Source organism: Erythrolamprus reginae, chromosome 13, assembly GCF_031021105.1.
Source record: "Erythrolamprus reginae isolate rEryReg1 chromosome 13, rEryReg1.hap1, whole genome shotgun sequence".
Taxonomy (NCBI): Eukaryota; Metazoa; Chordata; class Lepidosauria; order Squamata; family Dipsadidae; genus Erythrolamprus; species Erythrolamprus reginae.
The window spans coordinates 14,824,770-14,837,768 of record NC_091962.1 but is presented as its reverse complement, the minus strand read 5'-3'; the positions used below and the strand labels follow the sequence as shown (position 1 = coordinate 14,837,768).

General features: G+C 50.2%; 1 protein-coding gene across 1 annotated transcript; it reads right to left on the bottom strand.

Annotated features, from left to right (window-relative positions):
- On the bottom strand, window positions 1–9,599 carry LOC139175481 (sorting nexin-27-like). The gene is given in 16 exon segments (XM_070766606.1): window positions 1–242; window positions 2,526–2,588; window positions 2,703–2,762; window positions 2,869–2,997; window positions 3,263–3,412; window positions 4,179–4,202; window positions 4,205–4,270; window positions 5,750–5,913; window positions 6,767–6,845; window positions 7,151–7,255; window positions 7,361–7,405; window positions 7,407–7,426; window positions 7,785–7,977; window positions 8,819–8,956; window positions 8,958–9,051; window positions 9,547–9,599. Coding segments are annotated over 16 exon segments (1,431 nt in total). The 3' UTR covers window positions 1–194.
- Window positions 9,600–12,999: the final 3,400 nt, after the last annotated feature.

The window sequence follows — 12,999 nt, the reverse complement described above, 5'->3', positions numbered from 1 at the left end:
GGAATTAATATGAGTTTTAATACAGTAAACCGGTTCCTTCCTCTTCTTTCTTTCGTCCTCTTTCTCATCCTTCTTTCTCTCCTTCCTTTCTTCTTCCTCGTTTTGAAAAGTGTTAATTTTTTTTTGTTTTTCTCCAGGAAGGGTTTTGAGGAGTGGGGGAAAAAGGGGATAATACGCTTGTCGGTCGGTCGGATTCAAGTGGCGATGTCTCGTTGCTCTGTCCGCATTACCTGGAAAATGTTCTGGGGGGGGGGGAAAGATGGAGGGAACGAAGGAAAGAGGCTGAAAATGAGGGTGGGTGTTGGGAGGGGGCGTGAAGACTGACCCACCCCAGGCTCCTTCAAAAAATGGGACATGGACCGAAGGGGAACAGGAGTCTTCTTGGGAGGTTTGCGGGGGGGCGCCTCCTGCTGGAAATCGGGGCGTTCCCGGGGTAAAGGGCTGGGGGGTCACTTTGGGCCAATCACCAGGAGAAGGTGAGTTCTTGTCCCACCTTAAGGATGGATGTTGGTTGGCTGACTTTGGGCCAATTACCAGGAGACACTGAGTTCTAGTGCCACCTTAAGGATGGATGTTGGCTGGGTGACTTTGGGCCAATTACCAGGAGACAGTCAGTTCTAGTCCCACCTTAAGGATGGATGTTGGTTGGGTGACTTTGGGCCAATTACCAGGAGACACCGAGTTCTAGTCCCACCTTAAGGATGGATGTTGGCTGGGTGACTTTGGGCCAATTACCAGGAGACAGTCAGTTCTAGTCCCACCTTAAGGATGGATGTTGGTTGGGTGACTTTGGGCCAATTACCAGGAGACACTGAGTTCTAGTCCCACCTTAAGGATGGATGTTGGCTGGGTGACTTTGGGCCGATTACCAGGAGACACTGAGTTCTAGTCCCACCTTAAGGATGGATGTTGGTTGGGTGACTTTGGGCCAATTACCAGGAGAAAGTGAGTTCTAGTCCCCACCTTAAGGATGGATGTTGGTTGGGTGACTTTGGGCCGATTACCAGGAGACAGTCAGTTCTAGTCCCACCTTAAGGATGGTTGTTGGTTGGGTGACTTTGGGCCAATTACCAGGAGACAGTCAGTTCTAGTCCCACCTTAAGGATGGTTGTTGGTTGGGTGACTTTGGGCCGATTACCAGGAGACACTGAGTTCTAGTCCCACCTTAAGGATGGATGTTGGTTGGGTGACTTTGGGCCAATTACCAGGGGACACTGAGTTCTAGTCCCACCTTAAGGATGGATGTTGGTTGGGTGACTTTGGGCCAATTACCAGGAGACACTGAGTTCTAGTGCCACCTTAAGGATGGATGTTGGCTGGGTGACTTTGGGCCAATTACCAGGAGACAGTCAGTTCTAGTCCCACCTTAAGGATGGATGTTGGTTGGGTGACTTTGGGCCAATTACCAGGAGACACTGAGTTCTAGTCCCACCTTAAGGATGGATGTTGGTTGGGTGACTTTGGGCCAATTACCAGGGGACACTGAGTTCTAGTCCCACCTTAAGGATGGATGTTGGTTGGGTGACTTTGGGCCAATTACCAGGAGACACTGAGTTCTAGTGCCACCTTAAGGATGGATGTTGGCTGGGTGACTTTGGGCCAATTACCAGGAGACAGTCAGTTCTAGTCCCACCTTAAGGATGGATGTTGGTTGGGTGACTTTGGGCCAATTACCAGGAGACACTGAGTTCTAGTCCCACCTTAAGGATGGATGTTGGTTGGGTGACTTTGGGCCGATTAACAGGAGAAAGTGAGTTCTTGTCCCGCCTTAAAGGCCTGAAATGCAGCTGGGTGACTTTGGGCCAATCACCAGGAGAAAGTGACTTCTAGTCCCACCTTAAGGATGGATGTTGGTTGGGTGACTTTGGGCCAATTACCAGGAGACACTGAGTTCTAGTGCCACCTTAAGGATGGATGTTGGCTGGGTGACTTTGGGCCAATTACCAGGAGACAGTCAGTTCTAGTCCCACCTTAAGGATGGATGTTGGTTGGGTGACTTTGGGCCAATTACCAGGAGACAGTCAGTTCTAGTCCCACCTTAAGGATGGATGTTGGTTGGGTGACTTTGGGCCAATTACCAGGAGACACTGAGTTCTAGTCCCACCTTAAGGATGGATGTTGGTTGGGTGACTTTGGGCCGATTAACAGGAGAAAGTGAGTTCTAGTCCCGCCTTAGAGGCCTGAAAGGCAGCTGGGTGACTTTGGGCCAATCACCAGGAGAAAGTGAGTTCTTGTCCCGCCTTAGAGCCCTGAAAGGCAGCTGGGTGACTTTGGGCCAATCACCAGGAGACAGTGAGTTCTAGTCCCGCCTTAGAGCCCTGAAATGCAGCTGGGTGACTTTGGGCCAATCACCAGGAGAAAGTGAGTTCTTGTCCCGCCTTAGAGGCCTGAAAGGCAGCTGGGTGACTTTGGGCCAGTCACCAGGAGACGGGGAGTTCTAGTCCAAGTACAAATACTTAACGCCGGGTTACAAATCAAACCGAATCAACACGGAGCGCCAATCTTTCGTCCCCCGCCCTTGTCACCTTGCTGCACAGGCTGTCTTTACTCCAATTCTTGTTGTCCTTGTCGGTGGCGTCCTCTTCCACCTTGCAAAGGAAGACGCAAAAGGGGAGGCGTTGAAGTGGGCCGGGCGCCGGGAGTTGTAGCGCCCAGAGGTGGAAGGCCTCCCACCGGCCCTCCCCAACCCTCCCCACCTTCACCTCCTTCCGCCACTTCAGCTCACAGAAAATGCGTTAAAAGCACTCGTGCATGTAGTTGAACTGGAAAAAAGGACAAGATTCGAATTCAGGGCCCGGTGCGCTTTCCTCCGGCCGGGGGTTTGGGAACCCCCCTCCACCTCCGAACACCCCCCCTCCCTCCGCTTACGTAAGGGGTGAAGATTTTGACCCATCGCGGCTTCTTCTCCCCCCGGGCGTACTCGAAGCAGAAGGCCATCCCTTCCTCGTCCGTGTCCCAACGCTGCATCTCGTCCCATTCGAAAGCGATGACCTGGTTCTGGGAGGATCGGCCCAAAAAAACGGCGGAAAATCACTTGAAATCCTTTGCAAAATCTCGCGCAAGATTTCGGTGAATTTTTTTTTCCTTTTCAAATCTTTATGCTTTGTATGGTTCATTGCATGTATATAAATAACATTTATAATTTAAAAAATAAAATAAAAAAGATTTCGCTTGCTGCGCATGCAACAGACACCGAATTAGCCTAACCTGGAAACCAGTACCGCCACCCACCCACACCACCCGGTCCCCCCCCCCCGCCAACCTCGAGCTGCCCTTCCTCGGTGCAGGCGTGGAGCTTGAAGTGCTGGATGCTGATGGCTGTGATGACGTGGCCCTTCCGGCGCGAGTCGCAGGAGCAGTGGGGGAAGACGATCTCGTTGTAGCCCTCGCACATCCGCAACATGTTTAGGTACTGCCGGGAGGGGGGGGGAGAAGAGGAGGGGGGGGAGAGATGTAAGATTTGGGGAAGGGGTTACAGAGTAAAAGGTATTAACTTACAGCCTTGGCCTCTTTGGGGGGATGGACTTCTGGGCAGTATAACGGCAAAGGATTGTGGGAAATAGGGTGTGGAGATTCAACGTTGTTCAATGGAAGAGATGCAAAACGGGGGAGGTATGTGCTTGAACGAAGCTTTCAAACCATGATTTCTGCCTCAATAACCCTCATTCTCACATGGATGATGGTTGCCGGGAATCTGGAGATGCCCAGCGCCCATAACTTTCAACGCTTCCTATTCAAAGTTCCAAAGGTGGGTTTTTTTCCCCAAGAAGGCAAAATGGACTTTGTTTTTTTCCTTGAAGAGGTCTCGCTCCTCATCGAAGAGGCTTCCTCAGGTTCTGACGGAATGATGGGGAACGGAAGGATTTCTATTCCTTGTAATCCTCTGGTCGTTGGCGCTCTCTCGGAGTCCTCGTGGCCGCTTGTGCCCTCAGGATTACCTGAATCCAGTTGCAGGGTGACCCCCTAAGCGGCCTCGGGTGACCCCCGAGCGCCAACGACCAGAGGACTGTAAGGAATAGAAATCCTTCCGCTCGCCACCATTCCGCCAGAACCTGAGGAAGCCTCCTGGTTGAGGAGCGAGACCTCTTCGGAGAAAAATGAAAAAATCCAGTTGCCTTTCGGGACAACCATGACATGGGTGACCCAGAATCTCCAGAAGTGGAGGTGGCCTTACTTACCATGACCATTTTCCTCTGTTCGACAAAAGCTTCTGCAGCTGGTAGAACTTCTCCTCGGCTTTGATGTAGCCTTTTTTCACGTCGTCGACCGCCTGGGTGGGTGGGGTGGGAAACAAAAGAACTATGGAGTAGCAGGCGGTCCCACAAATACACTGGTCATAAAACTTTCAATTGCACCTGCTCAATGGCACTCGCCCAAGAGGGCCCCAACTCGAAATGCCGTTTTGCTTCCTCGCTCGTCCACTCCTCGTGCCCTCCTGCCCGGATCCCCGAACAACACTCAACTCCCCCCCCCCCCCAATGAGTGATCCCTGTCAGCCTCAGGAAATCTCTTGATTCTGAAGATGATGAACCAAGTGCCTTAGTTTATCCTGGGTTAGGGAGGTTATCTGGAGACGGGAGTGAAGGGGACGGTGATTTAGGGGGGGCGGACGTTACTATGTGTTGTGGTTAGCTCTGGCCCAGCTCCTCCCCCAAGGAATGTGGAGGTGGATGTGGGGGGAAACATCTCCCGACAGAGTCTGCCAGCGAAGTATCCTCCGACGAAGGAAGTGGGGGTGTGATGGAAGAGGGGGGCTTGGCTGACAGCCCAGGAGGAGACCAATCTTCCTTATCTTCTTTGGATCCAGAGGAGGAACGTATGACTGAGCCACCCATGCGTAGAGTTATGCATAGGAGAGAACAACTTAAGACATATTACAGGAGATAAGAGAGGCCACCTGTGTTTGGGTGGGGCTCCAGTAATTAGAGCTGCTGATAAAAGAGCAATGTGCTGGCTTGGCCGTTGTGGAAGATGACGATGATGATGATGATATTATTATTATTAATTAAATTTGTATGCCCCCCTCTGCAGACTCGCAGATTATCGTATCGTCGTTTGTCAAGGTGAATTGTTTGTTTCCTGATTATATTCAAGACTGTGTTTGGATTCCTGGACTTTGGATTGTACTTCGTTGTGAATGTTTATCACTGTTCGGACAACAGTATCTGTGACCCAATTTCACAGCTACCGAGTTAATAACTGGACTTCGTTCTTGTATTGTATTCCAACTGTGCCTTGTTGCTACAAGAAATCCCTCTGAAGTTTAAAAGGGAGTTTTCTCTTCTCTCCTGTTGATAAAGAACATTTATTTGCCTTCTATCTTGTGTGTGTGTGTGTGTGTGTTTGGACTCATTAACCTGTAACGCCGGCAGAACACTACGGAAAGGGGTTTTCCCTGTCAGATAGTGATGAGTTATCAAAACAGATCCAAAATATAGAAGGACGATCAAACGAAAGGAAGAAGTGGAGGGAAAGGGGTTTGGAATCTGCAGTTAGTCCATCGGTGTGTTGGACACGTCCCTTCCAGGAGAAACTGCACTCGGACAAACTGCGTGATAAAATATGGCCGTAGGTTATGTGCTTCTTGAAAAGGAAGCCATGGTTAAATCATGGAAGGCTCCTCAAATGAGACCGTAGCCTTCAGTCGCCTTGACCAGGACACCGAGAGGACAACTCGCGCTCTGCGAAGAAGGGAAAGGGGAGTGGGTGGGGGGGGGAAAGCCGAGGGTCACCTGAAGGGGGGTCCCACCTGGTGGAAGAAGTAGGTGACGGCCAAATCGTTATCGTTCAGGAGGACCTCTTCCTCGGTCGTGAAGAGCCACTTTGGGATGGTCAGGCAAGTTCCTGGGACGGCCGAGGTGTAATTCTGGACGTAGAGCTTGTGGGGGAACTCGTTGGGCGCCAGTTTCCTCACTGGGGAGGGGTGGGAGGAGGAGGAAGAGAAACAAGGTTAGAAACCTAGAAGATTGAAAGCAGAAAAAGACCTCCTGGTCCATCTAGTCTGCCCTTAGACTATTGACTGTATTTTATCTCAGGATGGATCTAGGTTTATCCCAGGCAGGTTTAAATTCAGTTCCTGTATATCTTTCCTTCCTTCCTTCTTTCCTTCTCTTTCTTTCTTTCCTTCTTCCCTTCCTCCCTCCTTCCTTCTTTTTCTTTCCCTCCTTCCCTTTCTTTCTTTCCTTCCTTCTCTTTTTTTCTTTCCTCCCTCCCTCCTTTTTTCTTTCCCTCCTTCCCTTTCTTTCTTTCCTTCCTTCTCTTTCTTTCTTTCCTTCCTCATTCATAGAAACATAGAAGATTGACGGCAGAGAAAGACCTCCTGGCCTATCTCGTCAGCCCTTATACTATTTCCTGCATTTTATCTCAGGATGGATCTATGTTTATCCCAGGCCTGTTTAAATTCAGTTCCTGTGGATTCTTCCTTCCTTCTCTCTTTCTTTCCCTCCTTCATTCCTTCCTTCTCTTCCTTTCCTTCCTTCTCTTACTCCCTCCCTCCCTCCCTTCCCTTTCTTTCCTTCCTTCCTCATTCCTTCCTTCCTTCTTTCTCTTCCTAGTCTGTCCTTATACTATTTCCTGTATTTTATCTCAGGATGGATCTAGGTTTATCCCAGGCGTGTTTCAATTCAGTTCCTGTGGATTGGCCAACCACGTCTGCTGGAAGTTTGTTTCTTTTGACGTGGTGGGGAAGGTTAGAGACGAGGGTCCTCGTTCTGTTTCCCTCCCCTCCCCAAGTGCAAAATGGGTGCGGAATTTCAACGCTCCTTACCGAAAGAATGGTTGATCACTTCAAACAAGGCAAAGTACTTGGCGGTGGTGCTATCCATCCCCACCTTGGAAGCAACAGCCTGGACAGGGAGGGAGGGAGGGAGAAAATTAAAAAGGGAGGGAAAGGAAGGAAGGAAGGAAAGCAGAAAATGGAGGGAGGAAAGAAGGGAGGAAAAAGAAAAAGAAAGGGACGGGCAGGGGGAGAAAAAGGAAGGGAGGGAGGAAGGGAGAGAGAGGTGGAAGGAAATGCATTTTAACAACCATAACATTTTGAGAAGCCAAAACCCTTCCAAGGAGCCAAATCTTCTCTTAGGAGCTTCCCTCCTGCGCCCCCAATTCCTCTAAAGCCCCTGAGAATCCCCCCTCCCCGGGGACCCTCCCCTACCTGGTAGACCTCGTCGGTGGTGCTGTTCTTCTTCACCCGGACAGTCACAGTCGTGATATCTGGAAGGGCCACGCGGAGCTCCACGTCTGACACCCCATTGAAGTTCTGGGGGGCAGGGGGGGGGAGAAAGAGCCCGGATGAACCATTTTCTCTTGGGGGGGGGAAGCCCCTTCTCGTCAGCCCCCAGTGTAACCCCCCCGCCCGACCTACCTCGTCCGATTCCGAGAGGAATTCTTGCATGACGTCGCTCTCCCCCGATCACCCGGATGGAGCACACTGGAAGGGAGAAAGCAGAGCTTGTTGCAGGGAGCAACTCGCTTCATCTATTGCTCTCGCCATTGCAACTCAAGGCTCAGTTTTTGCTCCTGTTTGAACTCGCTGGTTTCTTCCTGCAAATTGGTCTTTGGCAGTTTGCCAAAGAAGAGCAAGGTCTGCGAGCGCTATGGACTTGTTCCACATCATTTGGACTTAACGACCGACTGTTAATGACAATAATTAGCAGCCGTTAACAAATCAAAAGAGGTTTGCGAGACGCCGTTTGTGCCATTTCATTGAATCGGGAAGCCTAGGTCAGAACAGCATGGCCCATGGTGCACTGAAGGAGGAAGGGGCGCCCCACCCGCTCCCCACCTACCCTTCTCTAGGTACTCCTCCAGGCCCTGCCTCCTGGCGTCCAGCTGCTGCTCCGACAGGGAGAAGGGCCATTTGCCGGGCAGGCGAGGGAAAGTAAAATTGGCAAACTCCCGTTTCAGGTTATGGTGCAAGATGGCAAACTCGCGGTAACGTTTCGAACACAGCTGCCGGCCCACCATGTAAACGTTGTAAACCTAGAAAAAGAGAAATGATAGATAGATAGTTGGATGGATGGATGGATAGACAGATAAATTGATGGATCGATGAATGGATGGATAGATAGCCATCACGATCTCCAAAACATTTAAAATTTATATAAAACGACTAAAAATTACTAAGCTTTCGTCAGCCCCTACTGACTGTGTCAGTATTAAAATCCCAGAGTATTAAAAGCAAGCATTTCTTCAAAGGGCTTTTTTTTTTGCCATAATTTTTATTGATTATTTCAATATTTACATCTTAATGGGGATTTTAATACTCTGATGAAGTCAGTAGGGACTGACGAAAATCTTAGTAATTTTTAGTGGTGTTAAATCAATTTTAAACATTCCAGAGATCGTGATGGCTGTCGCACGTTCATTTGTAACTATACCCGGAACTCGCATTTTTAGGACAATTCTTGATATATACACACACACATACACACACACACACATATAAACCCACAATAGAGAGGCGAACTAGCATACTGGACAAATGGCTGTCCAGTCTCTCAATCCAATCTCTGGATTGACCCTCACTGTAGAAGATTGCTCCGAAGGCAATAGGAGTTAGAGCAAAAGGTATTAGGCTTATAGCCTTAGCCTCTTTGAGGCATGACGTCACGTCCAGACAATATAAAGACAAAGGATTGTGGGAAATGGGGTGTGGAGAATCAATGCTGTTCCATGGAGGAGAGGTGAGGCTGGGAGGTGGGATTGAACAAGGCTTTTAAAAACGTCACGATTTCTGCTTCAATAAAAGACATCCTCTGTTGCGACGCTGTGCTGGGAAGCTTTCGGCGAGCCAAAACCGCACAACCGAACGAGTGCTTACCACAAACTTCTCGCCGTTCTGCTCCACGTGCTTGTAGGTGGGGATGGAGATGGGCACTGCCTGCTTCTCCGTGTAGTCGTAGAAGGACTGGCCCAGGGAGTCGTCGCCGGGGTCCAGGCTGTCGGCCTCGTGCGGGGGGTACCGACAAGACTGTCAGGATCAGCTCCTTCTCACCTGCCCGGATCAGGTCCACCACCTGCTTGTGGGTGGCCCCTTCCACGTTGACGCCATTCCTGGGGGCGGAGAGAAGGGAAGAATGATGCCCTTGGGGAAAAGGACTCCTCCATCTGAGTATTGTATTGCGGATGACATGTTATGTTTGTGAGTGACATAGGGGAAGGTATTTGCCGATGACTCTAAAGTGTGCAATAGGGTTGATATTCCTGGAGGCGTCTGTAATATGGCAAAGGATTTAGCTTTACTGGATAAGTGGTCCAAGCAGTGGAAACTGCAGTTTTATGTTTCCACATGTAAAATAATGCACTTGGGGGAAAGGAATCCTCAATCTTTGTATTGGCAGTTCTGCGCTAGCAAAAACTTCAGAAGAGAAGGATTGAGGGGTCGCGATTCCTGACAGGTTCCAAATGGGTGAACTGTGCGGTCAGGCGGTAGCAAAAGCGAGTAGAAGGCTTGGCTGCATAGCTAGAGGTATCAAATACTTAACGCCGGGCTACAAATCAACCTGAATCAACACGGAGCGTCAATCTTTCGTCCCCCGCCCTTGTCACCTTGCTGCACAGGCTGTCTTTACTGCAATTCTTGTTGTCCTTGTCGGTGGCATCCTCTTCCACCTTGCAAAGGAAGACACAAAAGGGGAGGCGTTGAAGTGGGCCGGGCGCCGGGAGTTGTAGCGCCCAGAGGTGGAAGGCCTCCCACCAGCCCTCCCCAACCCTCCCCACCTTCACCTCCTTCCACCACTTCAGCTCGCAGAAAATGCGTTCGAAGCACTCGTGCATGTAGTTGAACTGGAAAAAAGGACAAGATTCGAATTCAGGGCCCGGGGCGCTTTCCTCTGGCCGGGGGGTTTGGGACACCCCCCCCCAAACCTCTGAATGCCCCCCCTCCCTCCGCTTACGTAAGGGGTGAAGATTTTGACCCATCGCGGCTTCTTCTCCCCCCAGGCGTACTCTTCCTCTCCATCCTGCAGGGGTCCCTGGCAGTGAAAACTGGGTTTTCTACGACTGTTGTCGGGAGCCTTACCTTGATGTCACCTTCGTGGTCGTTATGCGTCGACGGACGTTGTACTACACCCTGAACGTGCTAGTTCCTTGCTTGCTGCTCTCGGCCGTGACATTTTTGGTCTTCCTCTTGCCTGCTGATTCAGGGGAGAAGATTTCTTTGGGTAAAAACTCTTGGGCCCAAGGAGGCGGCGAGGTTGGCGTGTGCAGCCGGGCGAGGGGGAGCAAGAGTTTGACCAATGGACGGAATTTTCAAATTCTGTAGAGCGAGGACACTGATAGTCCTATGACAAAAGTGTGAACTCTGGCTCTTTTATGACTTGTGGACTTCAACTCCCAGAATTCCTGAGCCGGCATGGCCAAACACTGCTGGTTGAGGAATTCTGGGAGTTGAAGTCCACAAGTCTACAATTTACTCAGTTTGGAGACCAAACATGGCCGGCTGAGGAATTCTGGGAGTTGAAGTCCACAAGTCTTAAAGTCACCCAGTTTGGAGACCAAACATGGCCGGCTGAGGAATTCTGGGAGTTGAAGTCCACAAGTCTTAAAGTCACCCAGTTTAGAGACCAAACATGGCTGGCTGAGGAATTCTGGGAGTTGAAGTCCACAAGTCTTAAAGTCACCCAGTTTAGAGACCAAACATGGCCGGCTGAGGAATTCTGGGAGTTGAAGTCCACAAGTCTTAAAGTCACCCAGTTTACAGACCAAACATGGCTGGCTGAGGAATTCTGGGAGTCGAAGTCTACAAGTCTTAAAGTTACCCTATTTGGAGACCAATCATGGCCAGCTGAGGAATTCTGGGAGTTGAAGTCCACAAGTCATAAACGGGTCATAATTAATTCCTCACCCTTGGTCTACAAGGGCACACAAACAAAAAATCCCTTTCCTTGGGCGCTGAAAACTGATCTAACAGTTGGGAATCTCGCCCCTGGGCTGCCCTAAGGTGGCACTTTTGAAATCACTGGAGATGATGCACTTTCATTAACTTGAACGGCAGATTCTTTGTCCTGACTGGCTCTTTTATTATTTTTATAATTCTCTGGTTTGGGTGTGTTAAAAATAAAATAAAATAAAAACAGTACGTTCATATTCTTATAGGAGAATTGGGGGCTTCCCTCAAAATGTGGCACAGCCCAGAGCAGTGTTGGCCACTTTAAGAGGGGAGGACTTCAACGCCCAGAATTCCTTAGCCAGCATGCTTAAGTGGAGAGGACTCCAACTCCCAGAATCCCACAGCCAGCATGCTTAAGTGGAGAGGACTCCAACTCTCAGAATCCCCAGCCAGCATGCTTTAAAAGGAGTGGACTCCAAGTCCCAGAATTCCCCAGCCAGCATGGTTTATGACATGCTGGCCGGGGAATTCTGGGAATTGAAGTCCACAAATCTCCCCTTTCTTTGCTCCGTTCCAAGACAGACCACTGAAAAGTTGGGGGTCCCCTTCTCTCATCCAGCGGTTTCTTCCACGCAGGTCCAGGTCCTGGTGCTGAACTGGGGCGCTTGGCTCTTGAGGATGCACCAACCGGGAGAAGAACCCCAGCGGCGCCCCCCGTGCGCCCCCAGCTTGCTGAGCTGCAGCTCAGACAACAGCGACGGAGCGAGCAGCAGCCCGCCCACCCGTCTGGCTGGGCCCATCGCCAACGGCCACTTGGTCTACGCGGGGATCCCCATCGCTGCCGTGGCTCCTGCCCCCTTCCCCACCACCAAGCCCCCTGACATACCCCGTCCCTTCCTCTTCTCCCCGGAGCCTCCGTCCTCCATCCCTGAGGACCCTCACCTGAGCTCCATCCTGAAGGAGCTGAGATACGTCGCTCAACACTTCCGCAGCCGAGATGCGTCTCGGGCCGCCTGCAACCAGTGGAAATTTGCCGGCGCCGTCATCGACCGACTCTGCCTGGTCCTCTTCGCCCTCTTCCACATCGTTTGTTCCATCACCATCCTCATGGCGGCTCCCAACTTCGCAGAGGCCATCACCAAGGACTTCCTCTGATGGTCGTCCATGAAAATGTCGAGAAGGATTAAACCCCGGCAGGAGGAGGACAGAGCGGCTGGCTGTGCTTAGGAACAACAGTAGGGCAAAAGAGACTAGGATGATGCCCAGATATTCTTCATAAGACAGGAAGGTTATAACTTTGGGGATACATTGGACTCTGTCCTCATTGGGATATTTATCATCCGGACACTGGGTGCATTTTTCAGTATCTGAAAAATAAAAAGCAATATTTCTTTAATACATTGATACCTCATCTTACAAACGCCACATCATACAAACTTTTCGAGATACAAACCCAGGGTTTAAGATTTTTTTTATTCTTCTTACAAACTATTTTCACCTTACAAACCCACCGCCGCCACTGGGATGCCCCGCCTCCGGACCTCCGTTGCCAGCGAAGCGCCCGTTTTTGTGCTGCTGGGATTCCCCTGAGGCTCCCATCCATGGGAAACCCCACCTCCGGACTTCACGCTTGTTTTTGCGATGCTGGGATTCCCCTGCTGGGATTCCTCTGCAGCATCGCAAAAACACAGAAGTCCGGAGTGGGGTTTCCCATGGAGGGGAACCTCACCTCAGGGGAATCCCAGCAGCGCAAAAACGGGCGCTTCGGCTGGCAAAAGGGGTGAGTTTTGGGCTTGCACGCATGAATTGCTTTTCCATTGATTCCTATGGGAAACCTTGTTTCGTCTTACAAACCTTTCACCTTAAGAACCTCATCCCGGAACCAATTAAGTTTGTAAGACAAGGTATCACTGTATTTTATTTTTTTACATTACAAGAAATACATTTTTTGGACAACACCTAATTCCAGGGACATTTTCCAAGACGTATTTCTAAACAATTCCATTAAAAAGAACTAAGAAGAATATTTTTAAAAAAATCTAGCTAGGTATATGCAGTTGAGGGGAGTAAAGTCTCTTCCCAGCCCTCCTTCAAAGTCTTTTTGATCTACTTCCTTTTAGATAAGAAATTGTGCAGGTTGAAACCCCCCCCCCAGGTTTGCTCCAATCTGC